This window comes from Lemur catta, chromosome 6 (genome assembly GCF_020740605.2).
Source record: "Lemur catta isolate mLemCat1 chromosome 6, mLemCat1.pri, whole genome shotgun sequence".
Classification (NCBI taxonomy): Eukaryota; Metazoa; Chordata; class Mammalia; order Primates; family Lemuridae; genus Lemur; species Lemur catta.
The window spans coordinates 21,022,492-21,048,880 of NC_059133.1; the positions used below are offsets into that span (position 1 = coordinate 21,022,492).

The 26,389-nt window shown below is 47.0% G+C and overlaps 2 protein-coding genes across 17 annotated transcripts in view; one reads left to right on the forward strand and one right to left on the reverse strand.

The window, feature by feature from the left end:
• The window catches only part of ANKS1B (ankyrin repeat and sterile alpha motif domain containing 1B), a 950,573-nt gene extending 924,199 nt beyond the window's left edge, over positions 1-26,374 (forward strand). For 2 of the 10 annotated variants that reach the window (XM_045553161.1, XM_045553164.1), the window contains 2 exons: positions 12,187-12,354; positions 17,246-17,701. In XM_045553161.1, the coding sequence (XP_045409117.1) occupies positions 12,187-12,354; positions 17,246-17,353 (276 nt within the window). In that variant the 3' untranslated portion in view covers positions 17,354-17,701. Of the gene's footprint in view, positions 1-12,186; positions 12,355-17,226; positions 17,705-26,156 lie in introns of those variants that run through there. The other 8 variants (XM_045553160.1, XM_045553163.1, XM_045553166.1 and 5 more) reach the window with 8 other exon arrangements.
• Positions 1,796-26,389, reverse strand: part of APAF1 (apoptotic peptidase activating factor 1) — a 91,684-nt gene continuing 67,090 nt past the window's right edge. For 2 of the 7 annotated variants that reach the window (XR_006735714.1, XR_006735711.1), the window contains exons 28-30: positions 26,253-26,342; positions 21,185-21,356; positions 17,695-20,341 (exon numbers count right to left, since the gene is read on the reverse strand). The gene's annotated coding sequence lies outside the window, so the exon portion shown is untranslated. Of the gene's footprint in view, positions 1,883-5,970; positions 6,607-17,694; positions 20,342-21,184; positions 21,357-22,160; positions 26,343-26,389 lie in introns of those variants that run through there. The other 5 variants (XR_006735716.1, XR_006735715.1, XR_006735712.1 and 2 more) reach the window with 5 other exon arrangements.

A 26,389-nucleotide genomic window follows, 5' to 3' on the forward strand; every position in this document is an offset into this window, starting at 1 on the left:
GCCCGTGGCATGGCTGAGACTGGCTCAGGGACATGCAGGGAATGCTGATGACACGGTGCTGGGTGGGTGGGACATGTGGGAGACAGAGCTCCCTCTTCCCTGTGCCTTCTTGGCTGAGGATGGGCCCTGAGAGGATCTAAACGAGAGAAACAGAAATGACAAAATGCAGGAAAACATGGTCAGCCAACTGCGTGATCGCATTCTGTAGTACTCCACCATCAATACGTCCCAGGCAAGCCCAGGCATAGGGGAAGAAAAACACCGGAGTCGCCCCGTGGTCGTGATCAGCAAGACCTATGCCAGCTTCCGACTTTGGCTCTGCTATTGAGTTTGTTTCTCGGTTTGCTCATCCGTTTCATGAAATTTAAATTCCTGAGCCCATTCTTAAACTGTGAGATTATTGCCATGGCGTAATTGGAGGTTCCTGAAGAAAAGTATCTGTGGCTCATGTGGCAGAGGTTGTTCTACAAAGTGGGAACTTAAAGGTGCCAAAGGATTTTTTTTGTTGTTGATGCTAGTTCACGTCTGATAACTAAATTAATATTGTACACGGAGATGGTGTTCTCTCCCATTCTGTTTCTCATTTTCTCCACCTGAAAACAGCTCTCAACTTATTTGATTGTGATAATAAATGGTAATATAAGAAAATGTTAAAGTGCATAGAACCCTTAAGATTGAACTATAACACTCTCCCTGGCTGGTCTTCCACATACAAAGTAGCAACTTGCAGGTGAAGTGGAAGCCAGTCCTGGGAAGCCAGCCTGTCCCGCCAGCTGAAACTCCTCAAGTCAGGAACGCAGGGGGAATGCAGCTCCTAAGAGCAAAAAATGGCCCTGATGGGGGTGGGGGGAAAGAAGCAAGCACTGCCAGCCCTGTGATCCTTCTACTCTGACACCACTGCCTCCCCCCAAAAAAGAATAGATAAATTAATACTGCTGGGTTTCATTTATCCATATTTCCTCTCCATGGCATAAATCACTGACAATTAACCAAACCACAAAGCCAAAGATGGGTGGATATTCAGAGATTAATAGTCTTTCTTTTTTTTCTCTTATCCCTATTTTTTTTTATTTTGGATGGATGTTACCAGTGCCTTAAGTTGATCCTATTTTTTATAAAGTGAGAAAGAAAGTAGACATTCTGAAATTTTTTTCGGTTAGATTGCTTTGCAGCATTTATACATGTGTTCATTATACCCCCCCTCCTAAATAACTGACAGTCAAGTGTCAACATTCAGGGGTGTGTCCTGTAGAAATCAGCCTGGTTTTAAATCCCAGATCAGTACTTCTTAGCTTCATAGTTTGGGCAAGAATGCCTCTAATCTTCAGTTTCCTTATCAGTAAAGTACAGATGATGATAGTACCCACCTCCTGTGGAGATTGTGAGGATTAAGGGAGGTGACACATGCCCAGCACATGGTGTTCAATAATCTTAGCTGCTGGGGATGGAGACTAGTCACAGCAGTTAGAGTGATGCTTGGATTCTGGTTGTCAGACCCTGTGTGAGGATTTACATCCCAGTTTTTGGCTGACAATATATGCTCGCTGCTGCATCACTCCACTCCTGAAGGAAAAAAAAATCAAATTCCATATAAAATGGATTCCTGTATTGATTGAGTGCCCACCGTGCGTCAGGCACAGGTCCCTGCTCTCCGGGAGCTCATAGTCCAGTTGGAGAAGCAGGGACACAAACAAGCAGTTACAATAAAATCATATCCACGTGATCCTGGGGTTGTGCCTGTACCTAGCACGGCAGCACACCCAGAGGAAGGACACTCAGGTTGGACGCTGAACGTATAGTTTGCGTGGACGTGTGGTCAGTCTGGGGGTGTGATAACTCACTATTCACTTCAGAATGATGAGCTCAGGCATTGGACAGGCATCTGCAATGAGCAAGGAAAAAGTTATTTATATTTACTGTGTTCACTAAACCAAGAAAATGGACATGTCCATTTGAGGAAGATTTAAACAATAAGAGTTAAAATGAAAAAGGTTTGAATTTCATTTCTAAGGCCTCACAAGCTAGTGAAGAGCTGACTGCAACTTCTACTAGGAACTTTTACTTTTGAGGATGGGGGGAAGGTTGAAATATGGCAAATCTGTCTTCTCTACCCCCTTTCCACAAATCTTAGCCGAGTAACAGGACAAAGATGTTTCCCTTCTGCCTGGGCAGGCCAGTCTCTCTCAGATGGGGCTGTGAGAGGCCTGTGGACAGCCACCTTAGGCTGTGGGTCCATGGACAGGTGACAGGTGACCATGGGCCATAGTGCATGACCTCCGTAGAGAACCTGGAATGTTGTAAGAAAACGAGTCATGATTTATGGAGCAGGGCACAACCTCCTGTCCTGGGGTGAGGCAAGAAGTTAAACCTTAGAAACTACAATGCAATGCCCTGCCACCTTTAAAAACCTGTTTTTTTGAAGAACGTGTAATGGCATGCAAAAACCATTTGATATAATGTTACGTGAAAAAGTAACTTATGAAAGTGCACATAAAGTATAATTTATGATTTTTAAACTCAAAGTATAATTCTAATTTTAAATTCACATATAAGAATTCATGTAGCATATAAAATTATTTGTGTTTATATACAAATATAAAAAGAAAATACAGCAAAATATTAGCAGTAGCTGTATCCCAACAGTGGAATTTTATAGGTGAATTTTATTTACTTCTTTATTCTCTGTATTTTCAAAATTTTCTACAGGTACCCCTGTTATATTAATAACTAGGGAGAAAAAGTAATTTCATGACTCTTTAAGTTAGCTGAAATTAGCCCTAAAGAATCTCTCTGCATTTTGGCCAGTTGATATGTCAGTCCTGGCCCAGACAGGCATCTTAACAGAATTGCTAATGTTTATTTCTAAATGCCGAAGACCTATGATGGGGCAATATTTATTTCTATAAATATAATCTATGAAGATTAATTTCTGGCTGGTACTTGAGAGAACTAACTATAGATAGAGCTAAAGAGATGTCAATGAATTCTGTGATTATGCCCAGAATATTCTGTAAGTTATTTTTGCCTCGGGACGTGGGTGTAGCAAGTTGTAGACGAGGCTTACCCCAGGTCTTAAAAAACAAGAAGTACAAGTAAAATATAGCCTGCAGAGAAATGTAGTGTCTTTCTGGAGACCCCCACTGAGAACCCAGAGTGAAAAACACTTTCTCCTGTCTTCGCCCCCCCTGTGGCATTGTTTGCATTTGTGTGTCAGGTGGAGACAGAAGGAAGGAATCGGCTCTGGCCACGGCCGTCCATATTCACTCTATTCTCACCCTTAAGGTGCGAGCCGCCTTATTTTAGGGACCTGCTGGCCAGCTTCCTCTCTTCAATTTATCCAACAAACATTCGTTGAGCACCTAAAATATTCTAAGCCTTAGAGATGAGACTAGAGCCCTGGAGGAGCCCAGCCACCTAGGGGGATCAGACCTAGAAAGAGAAAATCATAATAAATGCCATGCAGTAGCTAGAGCTGTGCCCAAGGTGTCGGGGGACCAGAGGGGAGGGGCACCCAGCTTAGCCTGGGGCGAGCAGGAAAGGGGATTCAAGAAGGCTTCCGGAGGCCATGATGCCCGAGGTAATCTTCAAGGATGAGCAGTAACTCACCAGGCAAAGGTGGGAGGTGGGAAAACGGTGTATTATCAAGAACAAACACCATTTTATAATAGACAAAATATTTGGCCCTTTGGAATAGCTTTTGGGGGCGACTGTTGGCATGAGGACATTTTCTGAGATGAAAGGCAGTGCCTTGGTGACTGCCTTTCTCAGCACTGGCTCAGAGGGTTGTAGGGCCCTGCGGTCTGGCCTCTGGGTAAGGAGCTGCTACTGAGCACGGCATCACCTGTACACCCATCTCTGAACTGAATCCGTAGTTGACTGGGTAAAAGACAGACAGCATCTTCTGATCAGAGGATCCTGGAGCTCCCAGGGTGAAAAGGGACCAAAAGGTCACCTGGACCAAAGCCCCTTCCTAGTGCCATCTCCTCAGTGACAGTGATGGGTGCCACAGGGACGTTGTCCATGGTGGATCTAGCCCTTGCGGGGGGTCTGGGGACTTTGCTCATGGTCTCTTTTCCCTGACAGACACTGGTCTCGCAGACCTCCCGAGGCACCTTGGGACACCCCTGGCTTCTCCGCCCTCGGAGCTAGTGTACAGATTGTGTCCCTTCCCTTCCCAGATTGTGTCTGGGTCTGCACCCTCTTCACGGAGTGGGTGAGCCTTTGCCAACCTCAGAAGTGCCTCTGCCAACCCCTGGTGGGCCTCTAGCTTTCTGATACTATGGAACTAACACATTGTTTCTTCATTTTCAGCCAAGAAAATATGACTGTTGTTTTTTTTGATGCTAGTGGAAAGTGCTGCTAGGTAGCTCCAAACGGTCCGTCCATACGGAGCAGCCTCCCCCCTGGGCCTGGAGGGCCTTTTCTCCCCGGATGTCCCCCCAGTCCAGGTACCTTCCTTCTTTGTCGTATTCACTAGATGATGTGGAGGCTTATGCCTGACATACCTTGTCAGTCATTTTGGCAGTAATGGGCTCAACAAAGTAAGCCCTCAGAAAAATGTTTAAGTGCACAAGGGACACTTTACACCATGCCTCGTTCTGTGAAGGATTGAAGGCAGCCTACATGAATAGGTATGATAAGCCTAAAAATGGAGAGACATACAAATCTGAATTAGGCTAAGAGGAAAACGAAACACAGACTAAAAGGAAGAGTCACAAGGGAAAAGTTTTAGCATCAATATGCAGCCCACAGAGTTCCACAGTTATTAGAGCTGAGCTCTCTCTGGCTCTAAGCTTTTAGCTGTGAGATTCCTGGAGGTCAAGGAGAATAGAGTAATTATATGCTCCGTATGCCTTTGAAAGAGAAGTAAACCCGTTCCTCTCAAAACCAAACTTCAATGAGGCTTAGGGTATGAGAGAGTGTTTTGTCCTAGGCCCCTACGAGGGGATATCATGTCCCAGTGTCTTCGCCAGCATCCGTACAGGGAATCTCCAAAGCATAAGGTGGTTTCTTTGAGGGCCCCTTAAGGAAAATGGGGGCAGAACACCAGCAGGCTCAGAAGGCAACCAAGACAGGGTGGCCCCGTGGCATGAAACACTGGCTGATCTGAAGTCAGATCTGGGTTTGAATCCTGGCTCTGCCGTTTACTAGCTATGTGAACTTGACCAAGTTAATCAGACACTGAGTTTCTCACATCTAAAGTGGGGATGATAATTTCTCCTTTATACGGTGGTTGTGAGAAGTAGACAATTCACAGAAGGCACTTAGCCTAGTCCCTGGGGCACAGTAAGCAGTCTCACAGGTATTTGCTGCTGCTGCTGCTTTATCATAATTATGAGAGCAAATAAAATATGGTTCAAGTTCCTAGGCAGTTTGACCCGGTGCAGGATCAAACCTCACATAGCTACAAGAGAAGACTGACTGCATATCCATAGTTAGTGTCCACATAACATTTTTCACTTGGGATTGCTAGAAGCTGAACAGAAGTAGACAGGTCCACTCTTTGCCTTGTACTTGGAGGAGAGGGGCTGGGGTTGCAGGTTAAAGGAAGTGCTGGGTATTTTAAAATTCACCTGAGCAGATGAGAGAATGGACATCCAGTGTGAAAACCAAAGAGCCTAAACAAGAGTCTTAGCCAAATGGGCAGGCAGCCGACTGGCACCTGGAGGCGAGCCACGCTACACCTGCAGACAGGGCCTGGGTCTCGCTGGAGAACAGCCTCACTCAGCCAGAGAATGAAGATACACTCAGAACCCTGAGACGATGCACAAAGAATAAGACTATTTTGAACTCAAAGATTTTTCTCTTGTTTTTATCAAAATGGAAAGATTGCTTTTTATTGTATTAGAAAAATTATTCTCATTATATCAAGTTCAAAACATACAAAGAAATATAAAGAAGAGAAAAATCATCCAGAATCTCAACACTCAGTGATAACTTCTATTAACGTTTTGATATATATTCCTGTTTTCTATGCATATGTACAGATGCCATCTATGTTTGTATGTATATGTGTATTTTAACATACAGTCTTTTAACAAGTTTTTTAAATGACTCAAATTTCATTTTAAGTGGCTGCCTAGTGTTCCACTGCATGGAAAAATCCTAGTGATGTGGCAGTTAATATAAATTAATTACCTGGGTAGCCAGAGCTTTTCCTAGGGGACAGATTGCCCACAATCTGTGATGCACTTTTTCTAATACCAGATTGTTGAGTATGCTGGGTACAGTCTCAGTGACAAGGATATGGGGGGACCTTGGTGACATGTCTTTGTCTTTCTGTGAGCCTCCTATGGAAGTGACAAGAGACTGGGAGGCTTCCACTCCCCTGCATCATTCAGTGAGCACTTCCTGGACGCTATAGGTGCGGCACGGGCCAGGCACCAGGGACACAATACAGCCCCTGACATGTGGAAGAGGCTCAGTAAATATCCCTGGTGATGATAAACTGCAACCACTGCTGCCTTGAGGAGACCACGGTAAATATAAGCTGGCCTGCACGTCTGCAGTTTGCATCCCTTCGTTGCAATTAGGATCTATCTTTCAGTTATGGTGGTTCCTTAAGTTCCTCTAACGTAGCAATTCCCAATTCACAGATCAGAATCCCTGGGGAAAAGGAAAAGGGAAGAGGAGATTTGACGTGCTCCCTGGGAGGTGTCCCCCATTGAATTAGCACTCCCCACCCTGCATCCCACACGGCTGCTGCTGAGGATGGGAGTGTTGCCCGTACCCCTCACAGCATCCTCGGGCACCCAGAGATTAAGAGTCCCTGTGTTGATGGTTCCTGTCACGTCACAAGGGACACCCTTTGCCTTCGAGGCTGCATCTCAGCTGGTCCTGGCATGAGACCCAGGCACATGGGCCTCTGGGGACTTTTATCCCAGCCCAGATGGGCCAGTCATTACCCAGGCACTTCATTAATTAATGTTTTCGATTTTTTTTAACAGTTTATGGAAGTCTTTTATTTTATTTCAAGTAGAGGTCTAAGGTGTACTGGTCAAGACAGAGCTTGTCAGAACACCTGGATTCAGATCCCAGTTCAGCCAGGTGCTGGCTTCCTGGGCAAGTTATTTAACCTTCCTGAGCTTAATTATCTCCTGTGCAAAATGGGAATAGGAACAGACCTACACATAGAGCTGCTGTGAGAATTAAATGAGAGAGTCCACGGAGAGCACTTAGCATGACGCATGGCATATGGTACATCATCAGTGTCAGCCAGTATTGCCATTAGGTTAAAATTTAATACCGTTATTAGTGATTCTCAGAACAATCCAGTAAGGAGGCTACTGCTGTGGCATCATCCCCATTTTAAGATGGAAAAAAGACAAGGCTCAGACTATGCTGTTTCCAGTAATCCCCCCTCACGTCTGCACCAAACACACACACATGCACCCACAAACACGTGTGCGTGCACACGCTACCTTCTCTCACTGGTGGTCTATTTAAGGCAGAAAATACTTACTCAAAGCCAATTGCCACAATGAATGTTTCTCAAGAGACTTATGCTCAAAGGGCCAAAGCAAGCAAGTATCTTCCAATAAGCTACATGAGGCAAGAGGAGCCAAGGTCAGGGACAGGCCAGGTTCCAGCATCTGAGAGACGGATGTGAGGTAATGAACGGCAAGTTGGGTGAGTCTGAATTTATGCCCAAGGGAGGCAGTACTAGAGATGAGGGCAGATTGTGCTGACTGGAAAGGACATTCCGGCTCTGTGGCTTGAGCCCGCATGCATGAAGGGACACCTTAGTGCCTGCTGTGCCCCTGTGGCCAGATGGGTCGCAGGCATCAGCGAGCCTCCCACAGCCAGGGCTGGGGCAGGGTGGCCCCAGGACTGGCCTCCTGCACCGAGCTCTGCTCATCGCAGCTCTGAGGCTGGTTGTTCCTCTTCGTGCTGCCTGAACGAGGGTCCAGCCAGCCTTCGTTAGCAGCGCCTGGTGTCCCTGCTACCTAGGCCAAAAGGTAGTGGCCTAGATCCATTTTATTATGTTCATGATTCTGTAAGTAGGGGATTTGGGCTGGGCATGGCGGTTGTGCTCAGCAACATCTGGGGCCTCAGCCAGAGTGGCTCAGACGGCTGGAGACGCTGGGGCAGCTGGGCCAGGGCTGTCTGTCTGGGCCTGGGGTCTCGTCCACGTGGCGTCTGCCGGAGCTCAAGTGTCTGTGACGGCTCCTCCACTCCCGAGTCTTGAGCCTGGGCTGGGGTGACCGGAACTGTTGCTCCCGTGCAGGTGGCCTCTCCTTGTGACTAGCGTGGACATCCTCATGGGACGGTCAGACCTTTTACAGAACCGGTTCTCTCGGAGTGAGTGTTCCTCGAGACCCAGAAGGAAGCTGCAAGACGCCTCACCATCTAACCTTACAAGTGCCTGCGTGTCGCTTCCGCCGCCTCCTTCTGGTCAAGCAAGTCAGGAAAACCAATCCAGATTCAAGGAACAGACTCGACCTCTCAACAGGGGAACTCCCGGCGTGCACAGGAAGGGGACAGCCAATGGCAGCCCTCTCAGAGACAAGCTGGCCCTCATAGGTAGGGCCAAGAGCGGTGGCTTTTGAATCACAGACATTGGTTCCCATCACAGCTCTGTAACTTTCTGGCTCTGTGGTGTCTGGGAAGTTACTTAACCTCTCTGAGCCTCAATCACCTCATCTATAAAATGAGAGTAATACCATGCACGTGGTTGTGTAAGACTTAAATGGATAACTATAATGCTTGGCACGGTGCCTCACACCTGTGAGTTCTCACTTAATGGCAGCTAGACTATAGTCGTAAGTAGTGATGTCGTTATTCCTGCAGCTTGTCCTGTGGATGTTCATTCATTCATTCATTCAGCAAGCATTTACTCAGCGCCTGTAGTGTGTCAGGCACTGGCCTCCCACAGTTGCAAGGATAATCTATTGAAGGCAGAGACCAGTTGGGCTTTCAGATGTTTTGGGTGGCATCACTGGCTCTTCGGTGCCAGCCGGCATCACTGGGGTTGGCAAGGCTGGCTTGAAGGAGTAAGCAAGGGCCTGTCACCTGAGCCTTTCCGATATTACAATATAATTTTCAGCCTTATCCCAATAGAATCTCCTCCTGTGACGATAACAACTCTGCTCCCATTTGTTTTTGTTCATTTGTTTTTTCTTAAGACAGAGTCTAGCTCTGTCACCAGGTCTAGAGTGCAGTGGCGTCATCATAGCTCACTGCAGCCTCGAACTCCTGGGCTCAAGCGATCCTCCCACCTCGGCCTCCCAAAGTGCTGGGATTACAGGCGTGAACCACCATGCCCGGCCCTCTCCTCCCATTTTAAACAGTGAGGATGATAATAGGAGAGGCAGGATGATAACAGGAGAGGCAGGAGAAACTAACCTGCAAATGGGGCTCCCCCACAATTCAAACGTGTGTCCTCAGGCCCCGTGTTGAGCACCCGCAGGCCCTGGTGTGTTGGGATGGGCAGTACAGCACTCGGTGGGCATGTCTTAGTGCCCATGGGCCCCCCTGACACCCAGTGTCCATCCTTCAAGCAGTAAGCCTACAGGACGGGGAGGGAAGGTCACAGTGGCCAACTCTTTACTATCCATAATCATAAAAGAAGAACACTCTAAAATACTCTAAAATAAAATAAAAGCAAGATGTCAAGGAGAACGCAAGCCAAAGCAGAAGAAGCCATTTGGCAGGAAAATTAATCCCACAGTCTGGTCTCTTTGTCTTATGTGAGCAGTTTCCTAATACCAGAATCTAATTAAAAATGAAAGGACTGGCCGGGCGCGGTGGCTCACGCCTGTAATCCTAGCTCTGGGAGGCCGAGGCGGGTGGATCGCTCGAGGTCAGGAGTGCGCGGTGGCTCACGCCTGTAATCCTAGCTCTGGGAGGCCGAGGCGGGTGGATCGCTCGAGGTCAGGAGTTCGAGACCAGCCTGAGCAAGAGTGAGACCCCGTCTCTACTAAAAATAGAAAGAAATTATATGGACAACTAAAAAATATATATACAAAAAAATTAGCCGGGCATGGTGGCTCATGCCTGTAGTCCCAGCTACTAGGGAGGCTGAGGCAGTAGGATCGCTTAAGCCCAGGAGTCTGAGGTTGCTGTGAGCTAGGCTGATGCCACGGCACTCACTCTAGCCCGGGCAACAAAGTGACACTCTGTCTCAAAAAAAAAAAAAAAAAAATGAAAGGACAGAACGTCTAACCCATTCTCTTTCAAAACCTTCAGGCTTCCCGTAATGGCCATGTGAAAAATCTCACCCGCTCAAATGAGCATCTTTGACTTTCATTTGAAGACACGGGAGCCTTATGTAGATCTCACTTTCAGGAACTTGTTTTTAGGTTAATGATAAAGGAATTCACACTCATTAAGTCCCACTGTTCCAGCATCTAAAGGTTCCATGTTACAGAATCACCAAATCTCACAGCTTCCTCTTAATCCGGTTTCCCACCCGAAGCACAAATATCTGCTATTTGTCCCTGGCAGATGGATCCACCATCTTCCACAGTAGCAGTGAACAAGGCCAAAAGCCTGCGACTTCATTCTAAGACTCCAGAAGTCGGAAGCCCCGCCTGCCTTTCAGAGGGGACCCACGCGGGCACCGAGAGGCAAAGCTGACAGTGACGCGAGTGCCGAGTGTAGGCAGCGGCTAGGGCTCAGCCTTCTCCGTGCGGCAGTGGTCTGAGCTGTCTCCCAGTCCTCCTCCACTATCATTTGTTGGTGCGTTACTAATTTACTTGTCTGACTCATCCCTGGAGGCAAACACAGGCTCAGTGTTCATTGCAGAGGAGTGCTCAGCTTGCTGAGCAAGGTGCAGTCTCTCTAACAAGCAGACGTCTGTCTTGTAGGGCCATTATTTCCTAACAAGTAGCTCAAAGGAGACAGACAGATCCTCGGACAAACCATATCTCAAGCTCAGAGGTGTTTCACCCACTTGGTTCCGAGACCATGACAACTGATCTGGCAGTGATCTGAAATCTGGTCTGTTTAGAAGCCCTGTGCCTCTTCCATGTGGCCTCAGAAGGCCACCCTGCCTCTCCTGCCCCATCCTCACCAAGTGGGAATGATCCCACACACTTCTCCCCAGCGACGTGGGGACTGGGCTCGCAGCACGATTGTTTGGGGTGGGGGTGGGCAGGAACGGAGGGGGCCTCATTGCAGTATCAGCATAAGCAGAATGGTATTTCTGCAATTTTGAGAAACCATGAGCAGACATTCATCAGAATGAAAACCTTGGACAGATCTCACCTGTTCTCAGCTAGTACAGTGACCTTAAGAATGTTCTCTGTGACCAGGACACAGCTGCTGCTTTGATGCATGGTGACCTCGGAGTGTTGTGGAGACCCTGCCTCTTTGGGGTCTGACAATGTCATGTTTTCTCAGTGACAGAAGACAGGGTAGAGCTGTCCAGAGCCTGGAGGAGAAGGCAGAAATCAAAGATGCATATCTGGAGAACAGAAGAGGAGAAAGCTTGAAATCATCTCGAGAGAAGGGCTGACGGAAGGTCCGAAGAAAAGAACCTTTCTTCTGGGCGCTGCTTGCCACGGCACTCTGGCCAGACAGAGTCTCCTGTCTCTTGCTGATTTGATGATAAAATATAGAGTGGACCCACGGGGAGAGCAAAAGCCTCAAGAAATATACGGATAATTGGCGCTGCTGGAGCACTGTGTGCACGCTGGCTTCTGCGACTGTGGGACGCCACACCAGCATGACTAATGCCTCTCCCCTCAGCCTAAATTAGGTTTTGATTGTGTTTCGTAGATGTTCGCTGAATCACAGATGTTTGAGGTAAAAAGACCCAAACTTCTCAGGAACACCTCCCGTGGAGTGTGTGGGATCCTCACAGGCATGGCTGAGGCGCTCCCAGAACTCAACAGAAACACCAGAAGTAACCCCTTCCTTTCCCAGGGCGCAGAGCAAGCCAGCTGCCCATGAAGGAGCTCTGAAGGGAGCAGTGGGTCCTGGGCCCTGCTCCTCGTGGGGTTCACTGGACAGCTGGCTCCTTAGGTGGCTGCAAGCACGTGGGCTGTATCAGTGACTACTGCCTGTGTAGTGCCTCGGTTGGCCCTGGAGTGTCCTGTTTGCAGATTGCCACTGAATCACTGCCGCGGCAGGGTGGAGCGCTCAAGGTCCTGCTTGGTTCACCCCGCACGGTGCTCCTCAGCCATTCGACTCACTCTGAGCTGCTGTGTGCCGGTAGTAAATGCTTTCTCATTTTTCTTGCAGAATTTAGCCTACGAAATCATCCTAACACTGGGACAGGCATTTGAAGTCGCCTACCAGCTAGCCCTGCAAGCAAGAAAAGGGGGGCATTCCTCCACACTTCCAGAAAGCTTTGAAAACAAACCCTCCAAACCTATCCCCAAGCCCCGCGTTAGCATTCGCAAGTCCGTGGTAAGTAGAAAAGACACAGGTGTTCTAAGAACCTTGAACAGGAGGGAGAGGGGGCTGCCCGCCGGGCCCTGGCATGGTGTGGGTGCCATTTAGAGTCCAGGGCCTGCCCTTCCTTGTCCTTCCCTTGACCTCCTCCTGGCATGTGTCTGTCCATCAGTGTCTCAGCTTGGTTCCCACAAGGTCTTGGGGACCACCTCCAGGTTCACCTGGAGGCTCCAGAGAAAATTCTACTTTCTATGCCACCTGCAGCAACCTGGTTAGGGATCCTGGCGGCTGCTGCTGCTGTTCTTGGGGAATCTTGCCTGAAGATTCAGCAAAGCTTGGGAATAGCCAGAGCTGCCATCCCATGGGGAGCAAAACCTCTTGCAAGCCCCTGGCTTGCAGAGAGGCTGCAGAGGTTCAGAGTGGCAATGTCCCCGGAACCCAGCTAGAGGAAGCCAGATGCACAGGCTGCTTGGCCGTGTGCGAGGCCTGCGCTGGGGCTGGGGACCTTCTCTCCAGCAGCTGAGGCTCCCTGCTGCGTGGTGACTGTTCCGAAGGTGCAGCCCCTCCTCCTCTCATCTGCCTTCCTCCAGGAATTTCCTCCTCTTCCCTCCCACGGGCTCTGCAGACATCCTGTCCCACCAGGCTTGCACGACTTCAAAGCGGCCTCCTCTGGTAGTAGGAATACCCAAAAGCTGGAAGGTTCCCAACCAGCCTCCCATCTGGTTTGTGCTCCAGCTGCCGTATTGCATCCTAGAAACCCTGGGACTCCCCCAGAATGCACTGCTCTCTCACCCCCGGATCCTTCCATCTGGAGCTATCTCCTCCCTGCTGCCCCATCTCCAGCGTCATGGGGGAAGAGCAGGCATTGTTAACATGGGCGGGGAGGCACCTCCCTTTGTGACCATGCGGTTTCCTATCTATAGTCCTCTTTGTGGCCCCTGTTTTGTCCTCCTTTTTGGCAACTTTGACATCCACAGGGATGTCCCCTCCAGCATCTGGCCTCGCCGCTCCTTGACAGTTTGCTTGTGGGGTCTTGCTCTCCAGCCACAGCCATTCTGCAGTGCCATCACTCATTACCGATGACCACAGGGAGCCACACGTCCTCTGGGGTCTTCACTCACTCGCCCACCCAACCCACAGGCTCCCAGTTCGCCATCTCCAGCCCTGACCCGGCCCCCAATTCCAGACTCGCTCATTCACGTTCTTCTTTGATGCTTCCACTTTGGTACTTTGCCAGACATCTGAGTACTTAACCACCTGGTACTTAACCAGACAGAGTTCTTGATGTTCCCTTCAAAGTGGCTTCTCTCCCGTTTCCCCAGCGCAGCCACTCGCCCTGCTGCTGAGGCCGCAAGTCTACAAGCCAGCCTGGACACCTGTCTTCCCTCACCTCTGCTTCCAGCCCATGAGCAAATCCCACCCATGCCACCCCTAAAGCATGTCTAAGACCCATGTGCTCTGCCTCCCATCCCCATCACTCTTCTAGTCCAAGCCACTGCCACCTCCCGCCAGCCTGCCAGGCGGGCTGCCCTCCCTGACATAGAGAGATCAGATCTTGGCCCCCATCCCCTGTGCACCCGGAACCCCACTTCCCACCACACTCCTCTTTGAAGCTCGGGCCTTCCCCCTCAGTGACTCTATAATGCTCACTCCTACCTGAGGCCTTTTGCCACCTGTTCCTCCCACCCCGGAATATTCACCCCCTGATTTCTGCGTGGCTGACTCCACCTTGTCCTTCATTGTCAGCAACATGAAGAGGCTTTTCTTGACCACCCAGTCTGAGGTAGATACCCAGTCACCCTCTAGCACATCACCCACTTTTAATTCTGGGTAGCTTTTATTAATTTTTTTAATCTATCACTGGTATATTTTCTATCTTCCTCCACAAAAATGTAAGTTTCATGTACACAGGGACCTTGTGTGTCTTGTCACCAGTGGGACCAAGCCCAGACCCGGTACTCGCTGACTATCTGTGGATGAAGACATGAGGGCCTATGGGTGGATTTAACAAATACATCTTTGAGATTAATTAGGCGGTTAAATGTCCAGGAATTTACAGAATGTTTTTGAGATTATATTCATCCTCACGTGGGCTGATAAATCTGTTCGCGGCAGGTGTCTTTACCCTGGTGCCTCTAGACTCCTCCCAGAAGAGCACAGAGGATCAGGTGCATAAGAGCTCATAGACTAAGCATCCAGATGCCATCACGGGGAAATAGGAAAATACACAGTGACTGGTACTCATCTTCTTTACCTGCCTCAAGATCCAGCCCCTCAACTGGCGTCCATGTCCCTCAGCACCAGGTGTTTCTTGTTAAGAAATATCAGTGATTACTGAGAACACGTGAAGTCCTCCTCACAGCCTTGCAGAGACACAGGCCAAACGTGGTCGAAGGTGGCAGATCCCCCAGCTCCCCAGCAGGGCAGACGTAGAAACAGCAAGGGAGATCTTACCCTGGGACCCTTCCTGAGAGTTAGTGGCACCACCGTGACCCCAGGAATGCCCTGCTGTACTTTGTATACACAGGGAGGGACTAACCCACTTCGGTTCAAGGCTGTCGGCCTGACCTGGGCCCTGCTTACCTCCTCCCCTCAGTTGTCTCCCGTCCTGCCCTGCCCCAACTCTGTGAAGGGACCTCAAGCCCTCAAGTGGCTACTTTCCCTACCTCTAGGACTTTTAAAAATGTATGCGTGTTAGCTGTACATATTTGGGGGGTGCTATTTTGTAGGGGCTGCTATTTTGTAGTAGTGAACAGGTAAGGCCTCCAGGAGAAGTGACGTTTGAGCGGAGACCTGAATGACATGTGATATTTTGACACATGTATAGAGTGTGTAATGATCAAATCAGGGTAATCGGGATATCCATCTTCTCAAACATTTATCTTTTCTTTGTGTCGGGAGCATTCCAATTCTTCCCTTCTAGCTATTTTGAAATATATACTAAATTATTGTTAACTATAGTCTGCTTACTATACTATCAAAAGCAAGAACCTACTCCTTCTATCTGAATGTATATTTGTACACATTAACCAACCTTTCTTCATCCCGCCTCCCCCCACGCACCCTTCTCAGCCCCTGGTAACTACCAATCTACTCTCTATCTCCATGAGATCCACTTTTTTAGTTCCCGCGTATGAGTGAGAACATGAGCTATTTGTTTTCCTGTGCCTGGTTTATTTCACTTAACATAATGACCTCCAGTTTCATCCATGCTGTTGCAAATGACAGAACTGCATTCTTTTTAATGAGTGAATAATATTCCATCGTGTGTGTGTGTGTGTGTGTGTGTGTGTGTGTACGTGTGTGTGTACCAGATTTTCTTTATCCATTCATTCATTCATGGACACTTAAGTGTAGATTCCATATCTTGGCTATTGTGAATAAACATAGGCATACAGATATCTCTTTGATATACTGATTTCCTTTCTTTTGGATACATACCCAGCAGTGGGATTGCTGGACCATATGGTAGTTCTATTTTTAGGTTTTTTAGGAATCTCCATACTGTTTCCATAGTGGCTATACTAATTTACATTTCCACCAACACTGTACGAGCATTCCCCTTTCTTCTCATCCTAACCAGTATCCATTAATTTTTGTCTTTTTGATAATAGCCATTTTTATTGGAGTGAGAAGATATTTCATTATGGTTTAATTTGCATTTCCCTGACGATTAGTGATGTTGGCCATTTGTCTTCTTTTGAGAATTATCTATTCAGGTCTTTTGCCCATTTTTAAGTGGATTGTTTGATTTTTTGCTATTGAGTTGTCTGAACTCCTTAATAATCCTGGTTAATAATCCCTTGTCAGATGGATGGTTTGCAAATATTTTCTCCCATTCTTTAGGTTGTCTCTTCACTTTGTTGATTGTTTCCTTTGCTGTGCAGGAACTTTTTAGGTTAATATAGTCCCATTTGTCTGTTTTTACTTTTCTTGCCTGTCCTTTTAAGGTTTTACCCAAAAACTCTGCCCAGGCCTGTGTTCTGTAGCATTTCCCCCATGTTTTCTTCCAGTAGTTTCTGGCATCAGGTCTTACATATATTGAGTCTTTAATCCATTTTGAGTGGACTTTTGTATCTGGCGAAAGACAGGGGTCTACCTTCATTCTTCTGCGTGTGGCGGTTCTGGAACTTTGCACATGCTGTTCCCTCTACCTTCAGCACCGCCCTCCTCCCACCTCCACCAGGCGAACGCTTGCTGGTCCTTCGGCTCTCCCGTTAAATATTCCCTCATTCTTTTAATAATATTTAACCAACAAGAATTTGTGTGCTTACTATTTATGAGTTGCCAGGAAGTTTTCTAAGTTTTGGGGAAATGGCAGTGAACAAAACACACAAAATCCTGCCTTCACGAACATACATTGTAGTGGAGGATGAAGAAATAAATATGATATGACATATGTGGCAATAAACACGGCAAAGAAGAAAGCAGAAGAGGAGAACAGAGAAGTTGAGTTGCTATTTTGTAGGAGTAAACAGGTAAGGCCTCCAGGAGAAGTGACGTTTGAGCGGAGACCTGAGTGACATCAGGGCGTGAGGCATGGTGAGGACTTAGGGGTTTGTTCTGATGGAAACCACTGGAGGGTGAGAGCCGGGAGCCGCATGGCCTGATTCACCTCCTCCAAGAAGCCCTCCTGGCTCTTCCCCTCATAGCTCAGTTCTCAGACAGTGCTGACATCTGTCTCCCCATCTGTGTACCCTCGAGGGCAAGGGCTGTGTCTCCTTGTCCCTCGCCCTTCGGGCACCTTGCAGAGAGTCCATGCACAGTAAATCGAGTCCAAAGAGCGAACTCGCGACCCTCCCAGAGCAGCCGCCCCGCCCGGGCGTGCGGGTCCCGGCGGGGCTGGCGAGCAGCGCCCCCGCGCAGCGACCGTATAACAGGCATCAGCCTTTCTGTTTTAAAGCAGATCGACCCATCTGAGCAAAAGACTCTGGCCAATCTGCCGTGGATTGTGGAGCCGGGACAGGAAGCGAAGAGGGGAATTAATACCAAGTATGAAACCACGATTTTCTGATACCCGCCGTCCTCCTGTCCTCGCGGTGCCTCGCTCGCCGAGCGGTCCCGGAGCAGGCTTTCCTTCGCGCTTCCGCGTCCACCCAGCCCAGGAGGAAGACTGCTCTGTTTGCGTGGCCTTGTCACGGGCGAAAGGCCACGGGCCATTCCTGGGGAAGTTCTTTCTGCACCAGTGACGGAAAACGCGGGACTTTCCAGTCGCAGCCCCCGAGAGGCGTGAGTTGAGATGGGTTTTCCCTGATGCTCCAACTCCCCTCCCCCGCCGCTCCCAAGGTATTTCTCCCAAGGTATTGCTAACGACTCCGCCCCATACTTGCTTTGCTTTGTTGGGGGGTAATACCTTTGCTTTAAAAAACACAAAAACAGAAAAACAGTAAAGGAGATGTCTAATACTGCCTAAAAGCATAAAAATCTTGGATTTAGTTTTCACTCTCAGCAGTTTTAAAGGTAAAATCAGAACAGAACTACTCCCCATAAAGGACCTGTGTAATCATTACATCACTGAGTATCGTTTAATGCAAAAGGACTAAAACAACCCCCATGATTGCCAGGAAGTTCTGTTTCCCAATTTCTATATTTGTGGATTTTATATGTAATCAACTATGTCAGATAAAGAAAACCTTTAAACCTAATGATTGGTTCAAAATTCAAGAATGATTTAAAACAGAGGAATTTATTATGCACAGAAAAAAACGTGTCTTGTATTAAATATTTTTATTAAAAGAATGTTTCATTAATGCATTGATAAGAAAACTAGGTTAGTTGTGAGGGATGTTTCTGGTTTCATTTCAAATAACTAAATTTCTACTGCTACCACCAAGAGGACTGGCTGGGTTGTAGCAAAACACTGATGAATGCTCATCAGAGCAGGAGAACCGAAAGTGCTGATGCAGCCTTCAGCCTGCAGAGATTGTTTTTTTAATCTTCACAGTGTTTTAAATAACATGTTAAAAAAAATAATCTAGGGCTCCTGCTGTCAAGATTTCTGTCACGGAAACCTTGTTTGAGAAAGGTGTTAATAAAATTCTATTGCAAAAATTCTTTTTCTAGAAAAAATAAATACAAAAAAAAAAAAAAAGAAGAAATTCCAAAGTAATAAAACTTTTCTTGAAACAAATGAAAAAAAAGTTTGCTTACTATTTGATTAAATAAAATTTACTTACATTTCTTTAAGGTATTTTAATTTTTTAATGTCTCTGTGGAGTATTTGTATGATACCATAATGTATATTTATGTAGAATCAAATTATATAAACAGTACCAATATCATTATAGAAAAAAAATAACATTTTAATGTATATTGTTCTAACCAATCATATTGTGAACCATTTTGAAGTTCATTATAGCGATATTGATAAATTGTGGAATTGTCTTAATGTTTTTTTTATTAACTGATATTATTTTAAACCTGAGATTATCAGTTATATTCATCAGTTGGTGAGTTTTGAAGAATAACTAAATTTTATTTCAAACTGACAAATGTATACGGTTTTAGTTCAGTGTTGAAGAATTTTAATACAATATTAAATTACTTGAACTGAACAGTTCCTTGTATATATTTTGCCTATTCACTGTTGATATGTATGTAGTAAATTGAGAGTAAAATAACACTAAAATATGGTACCAAAAGGAAATTGTATAGGAGCAAAGTAAATAGGAGCTTTGCTGAAACAGAAGCATATGTGTAAATAAGCTTGGGCTTCCAGTTATAAATTTTGTAATTTTTGTCATTATTTATATCCTATAAAAAAGCACACAAAAATAAAACAGAAGTTGTACAGCCATTGGTGCTTGGCATCGTTCTGTGAGCACCTCCCCGCTCCCATTTAGGAACAGAACCAAAGGCCCAGACTTGTCAGCACCCACAGCTAAAGGGACTTTTTTAATTGCAAAATTGTTGAGAAAATTTGCTCATTTCCAAGTTCCATCAGTCTGAGAAAGAGACACTGGCCTCTGCACCCAGCCTGAGATGCAGAGGCTGGGGGGCTCTGAACCCCAAGGAGCTAAAACCAGCCTGAGATGGAGGGTGAGACTCACCCTGAGAAGGGCAGGTTTCCTGGAGGAAGGTTTGCGCTGGGGTTTCTGATAGTAATGCTTCGCCTGGGCTAGTCTGGCGGCTTTTTTTCCTTGTTGACTCCCAAGAGGTCAGCCATCCTCTTATTTATACTCTCTGTGGGTCAAATGCGGACTGTGTTTGTATCAGTAATGGTCCCAGCATGAAGTGAGCACAGGGCTCACTCCAATTGGGACAATTTAAGAATTTCATAAATAGGTGACTTGCAGAGGAGTGGGCAGCAGGTAGGGAAGCCAGAGGGGGAACAGTATGTCGGGATAGCCTGAGGGGGGATGAGAAAGGCTGTTTAGAGGGGCTGCCCGCCAGGGGAAGGACACACAGCTGCAGGGACCCTCAGAGAGGAGCCGGGGATTAAAAGACCCTGATCTCACTCTCCACACCCCACCCTGCACTGCCTGAACCCGCTAGAGGCCAGAGGGTCCACACAGGGCAGCCCCACAGACTAGAGCAAGGCAGGGAGAGGACGGAGGGGACCTAGGGGCAGACAGAAGAGAGCCAGCCCATGCACTGAACAAGGATCTGTAGGTAATTTTCTTGAAGAAAAAATCTGCCCCACGGTTCACTGCAATAACTGTGAGGTGGGGGCCTTTGAATACTAACATTATTCAAAAAAGGACTTGAATTCAATTACTCCATTTATTTTTTTCTTATTAAATTGTATTCTATGATAAATTTGGGTGAATGAACCCTACGAAAATTATGGCTGGTTAGTTCATTAATAAGTCATGGAAGTAATTTTTCTCAGAACCTACCAGATTTTCTCAAGTTGGAATACTTGGGAATATCGCTGGTACATATGATGTTTGGATGAGATGGGGCGGAAGACAGGCTCAGATAAAGAACACGTGGGCAGATTCTCAAACATCAATAAAAATTCACGTTCAGGCTCAAAGTAACATTGCTCCTAAAGCTATTTCTGAAAAGAAATGAAAATTTCGTAAGTGGTCAGGCCTCCAGAGAACTGGAATATAATGGCCATGTTCAGAAATCTGTATGGAACAGGCCTTTTTTGTAAGATCCTAAATTGTTAAGTTGTCTTTTTACATAGGCTATTCACTGAATATATTTCCTATAAAAGTAAGCAATCTGATGGTTAAAAACACATTTTCGTGAAATGAAATGGGGTAACCACGCAACACAGGCCAGCACAGAGCGTACCTGCAGCAAGGCCCCCCCCTCCCGACCACCCCACACTCTATGCCTGTCCCCCCGCACCCAGCCAGCCCCACACCCAGTTACTGCTGTCTGTGCCTCCAGGCAGATGGACCCAAGCATCTGCCCGCCCAGCAACAGTCCTGCTTCCCACAGAAACCAGTTGCAAAGCAGGCAGGGAGCACGCTGTGAACTCGCTTAGGCCTGTTGGCCAATCACCATCCCACATACTGCGTGATGCCTTTAGTACCCCTGAGCTGGAACTTAATTTTGTGGTTAAATTAACCCTAGAACCCGGGTGCCAACCTGGGAAATGCCAATTCCACTTAACTGTTTCCTGTCTTCAGCTGAAGCCAGTCTACTTATTGAGAACTCTGGGCCCCATGTGGCACCACTTTCCTTAGATATTGCTTCTGCAAAGATGATTCTTCCAGATCCAACATAGTACACTCAGTGTGCAACTCAGAAAGAATCCTAGCTACGCATTATTTGTTATCAAAACAATTTTTGTTTTTCGGTCCAAAACCTTAGAGACCTGTGCTTGTAAAAGCTGCAGGGGCATCTAACTTTCCAAGAGCAGTTAATGACCAGTGCTACAAAGACTCACACATTAGGCTGAAATAAGAGATCCTCCATTGATCAGCTCCATCGGGGTCACGTGAGCGGAAGGTGGCAGCTGCAGCCCCAGGGGTCCTTACTGGGTTCAGACAGCGCAGGAGTGTGGGTGTCAGATGACAGACTTCACCAGCACAGCCGAGCTGATGTGCATGTCCCAAGTCCTGCCATTTAGAAAATCTCGAAGTTATGTCTCTGCCACAGTAAGCGCAAGCTGAGATGGCGTCTGCTTTTACAACCAAAGTCTGCTCACAACATGGTAATAAAAACCGTTCAGAGCCATCCATATTCAGTAGCCAACTTAATTGTCCTCTAGATGTCTCAGGGCCTCAATCAAGCCTCCCAACACCTGCTCCCCGGGGAGCCTGCCTAGCGCCTGCAGCTCTCCCTCACACGTGGCAATGAGACACATGGTGAGGGAAGTCAAGAGGCCCCCAAGGAAGAGGCAACATCAGCTGTTTTCTGACATTTCAGAGGCTGATTTCTCTGAGTTTCAAAAATGCAGGCTCACTTTTCTGTAAGAAAAAAAAAAAAAATCCCAACCTGTGAAGTGTTGAGTCAGGGGAGACTGGGAAAGCAGAAAGGTCCAAGGGAATTAGGAATTGCATCTTAGCAGGCCACTTCTAGGTATGAGTTTGTGGGGAGAGGGGAAGGTTGCAAACTCAGATGCCGTTAGGGCCGCACAGGTGCCGTGAGTGGGCTGGGGCTGTGCCTCATGTCAGGGGGCAGCTACTGCTGATTGTGAGCTGACTGTCGACAGGCGGAAATAAAGACCCTGGGTTGACAGATTTCTCCAAGAAATCTAGATTTTTTTTTTTTTTTTGGAGACAGGGTCTCGCTCTGTCACCTGGGCTAGAGTACAGTGGTATCATCATAATTCACTGCAGCCTCAAACTCCTGGGCTCAAGTGATCCTCCTGCCTCAGCCCCCTGAGTAGCTGGGACTACAGGCACATGCCACCATACCAGGCTAATTTTTCTAGTTTTTGTAGAGATGGGGGCTCTCACTATGTTTCTCAGGCTAGTCTTGAACTCCTCAAGCTCACGGATCCACTGACCCTGGGCCTGACACTAATTTGAAATGAGCCCCTTAAGACTTTCAACGTAGAAACAAGCTCCTGCAAAGGGCAAGGTGACAGTAGGGCTGCCACCTTCCCTGCTCAGTGCTTGCATCGTCTGAGAATTGAGAGCAGCCTGGGCAGTGGCCCCAAGTACTGGCAAATCCAATGCATCCCCCGACCCCTGCCGTCCACTGGCTCCCATCAGAATGGCTCCAGCTGCTTTTTCCAAAGAGCAATCTGTAGGCACAGAGATGGGTTAATCAGATACCAAAAGTAGAAGCTCTTCAGGAGCAGAGACAGCGTCTGGTATCTTCTCTGAGAGCTCAGTGCTGACGCATGCATCATATGCATGAAGTGAATGCGTGAAATGAGTAATGAATGAGTGAAATGCAGAGCTGAGATGATGCTGCTGGAGCCTCCAGCCCAGGGGCTTCAGTGGCGAGGTACAGGCAGTGTTACCCAGAGGAGCAGATGGCTGTGGACCGAAAACCCAGCTCCACCACTTGGCTGTGGGGCCTCAGTGACTTAACCTTTCTGCACCTGTTTCCACACCTACAAAAGAGCGATAACATCTTGCAGCACTGTTGTGTGGATTCAATTAAATAATGTATGGGAAGTGCCTGGCCCAGGGCGTGGCACATAAAAGGCCTTCAAACAGTAGCTTCCCTTCCTTCCTCCTAAAAAGGATACGTCTCAGAAAGTTAGTTGACAGAGAATAGGGCAATAAACTCAAGGTGACAGGTTCAGAATCACTGCTAATTCAAAGTGAATTAGAAATGAGAACATCTCCAAACTCATCACATAAGCTAATGAATGATCTTCCCCAGCTGCTAAAGCCCAAGCCTCGTGACCCCTAGACTGGAGTTCCTCTGCCACTAAACCCAGGAGTATTCTACTTCCAACTGTAACTGACACTCGACTTACAGCCCAGTGAGTCTGGGCCTTTCTATAAAGAAAATCACATATGGATTCTAGCCCCAGCTTTGTCACAGATTAGCTGTCTGCAGTTTGGTTCTTCCTCTAAAAACTGGAGATGCATAGTCTGCAAATCCACTCAACTACTGTGAAGACAAAATGAGGGCTGGGCAGTGCCCAGAGTAGACAGGCACTAAGTATCTGAATGCATGACTGTGGACGTTTGCTCTCACTTCTCAGAACAGCCACCTTGGTACTAAGCAGGAGTCTCCACTACCTGCTGAGTATTTTCCAGTTTGATGAGTTGCTCAGAACCACCGGCCCCAAACGCAGGCCTCGAATGCCCTCTCTACTTACATATTCTAGCTCTGGGTCATGGGAAATTACAGAGGCAGATTTTCTATTCATTTCCATATGATAAGCAATATTCCCAGTTCTGGGGGCCTGACCTCATAAATGAATTTACAATAAACAGCGGCAACTCATTCTCCTGAATCATAATTGAAATGAAAATTTCCCAAGTTCTGGTCTTCTTACAACTTCATCTGACTCAGGAGCAAGTAACTGTGGATGCCAAACGACTACAAAGGCCTGGTCTCTGAGGGGCCGGTGTCTGACCCACTTCTTCTGCCCCTTCCATGTGGAACATACACAATAATTCTTTTATAGTTAAACTCATAGCCCAAGAGCAGCTGATGATCTAATGCGGGCATTTTAATAACTGTATAGTATATCCGCAGCCCTAAGGGGAGGAATTATGAGCAAAGACTCTGTGCCAGTGACAATCTTCAGAGACTAAGAATTATGACAATATCATTTTCTCCTTCTGTAAAAGTCAGTAAGTAAATTATAATATAAAACGTTTGTTGAATAATAGATGGACATACTTGCTGACTAAAACATTTCAGGGATGTGTTTATTCATTTCACATAATTTGGTAGCAAACCTCTTTTATCCAAGTCAAGTTTTACTTTTCCCTAGTGATGTTTCACAGTAAAATGCCAAACTAAAACAGGAAGGTAGAGAAAATGCTGGTGTATGCTACCTCTTCATCTGACAGCCTCACAGTAACACAGAATGCGCGAGGAGCGCACGGGCTTATAGGAATTCAGTCACCCAACAAGTGTTTCCTGAGGTGCTAACCACGTGTCAGGCTCATGCGTGACTCTGGCACAGATCCAGCTTCCAAGGAGCTTAGATCTACTGGGGACCCCATAAGTAAACAAGCAATTCCAAGACAAAAGAGAGTGCTAGGAGAGGCCCTGCCAGAACTTCAGCCTTTGAGGGTGGTCTGAAAGAATACGTGAAGGGTAAGGAGTTGGGGGCAAAGAAAACTGATGAAGGTGGAGGGGCAGTGTGGAAGAGAGAACCGCGCACACTCAGCTCCAGAAGCAAACACAGAGCAGGTCCAGGGTTTGAAACAGAGGAGTGTAAACACGGTTAAAGTTTAAACAGAGACGTTAAACATGATTCAGATGAACACTCTGGAAGGATCACGCAGAGGGGCATGACTAAAGGCAGAGATGGCAGTTGGGGCTGTCGCCAGGCAAAGATGAGGGAGCCCAAATGACACCACGGATCGCTGAGCACTGTCTTGGTGCAGGCACTGCAGGCAGTGAGATAACAATATCTCATTAAATCCCACAACAACCCTGAGGGAGGGACAGACCCTCATTTCACAGATAAGACAACTGCTGCTATCGGCTTATTGTCTTCTTACCTGTTGACCCCATATTCTCCTAACAGCTAAAACGTTATTTACTTATTATTTTGTCTACTGCTTAAAACAGCACCTGGTACACACTAAATGCTCACATAGGACAGATGGGGGGGTGGACAAACTGATAAAGCAATCTGCCCAAGATGACATTGAGTTAAGGAACCCACGCCGGCTGCACGCACTCACCACACTAAACTGTTATTTTTAGTCTTTGCTGGTCCTCTTCAATCTCCTGTGCTGGTTCATCCCACTAACCTCCAGACTGCCCTGGACTTAGTCTTGAGGCCTCCTGTCTTTTCTATCTACACCTACTTCACTGCTGATTTCATCCGGTCCTGTGGTTTCAAATAGCATCAACTCACTGGTGACTCTGATCTCTATCTCCAGCGTGGCCTTTTCCCATGAACTCTAGACTCTTTTATCCACCCACCTACCCTACATCCCCACTCGGATGTCTAATGGGCATCCTAAGCTTGCTGCATCTGAACACGTGCTCCTTTCATGGTCTTCATCTCAGCTGATAGTAACTCTGCTCTTCCACTGGCTCTGGCCAAAACCTTGGCATCATTCTTATCTTGCCTCTCTCACCTTCATCCATCAGCAAATCCTGTTAACTCTTATCTTCAACATATATCCAGAATCCAACTTGTCACAACCTCTACTGCTGCCACCCTCTTGTTTTGCCCAGATTATTACAAAAGCTTCTCATCGGTCCCCTTTTCAATTGATTCCCAGTTCAGTCCCATTCCGGGGTGATTAAGTTAAAGCTGACATCAGATCACACCACTGCTCAAACTCCTACCCTAACTCCCATCTCACAGATAAAGCCAGAGTCCTCACTGGGGCCTGGGAGGCAGTCCCCAGTGCTGCCCCAATTCCCCTCGCCCACCTCTCCTGTGAGACTCCCCACACTCACTCTTCTCTAGCCATGCCAGCCTCCTCGCTGTCCCAGGATACACCAGCCTGTCCCGCTCCAGAGTCTTTGCGCTTGCCATACCCTCACGTTAGAATGGTTTCCAGATAGATGCATTAGCTCACTCCCTTACACCCTTCAGGTCTGTACTCAAGTGTCACCTTCTGAATGAACCCCTCCCCATTTACACACACCACCTATCTCCCTGGCCCCCAAGTGCAGTAGGACAAGGACTTTATTTTGCTCCCTCCTGTATCCCCGATACCTACAACAACGCCATACACAGAACAGAGCTCAATAAGTATCTATTAAACAAATGAATGAAAAAATAAATAAATGAATTCTCTTTTTTACAGGATCTTCTCCATGCCAGCCACACCGGGCAGCAACCATCACAGAGACACACTGAGGAGACACTCAGAAAATTCTGATAGAATTGAATTTACACTTACCTGATACAGCACAGATAGAAAGGTTGATGGATTTAGTTTGAATATTTCACATCAGTCTTCTAATCAACAGATAAATGACAAACAAGGAGTCTGAAAGAATCCAAAAATGTTTTTCAAAAAAATTTTAGGAATTTTAT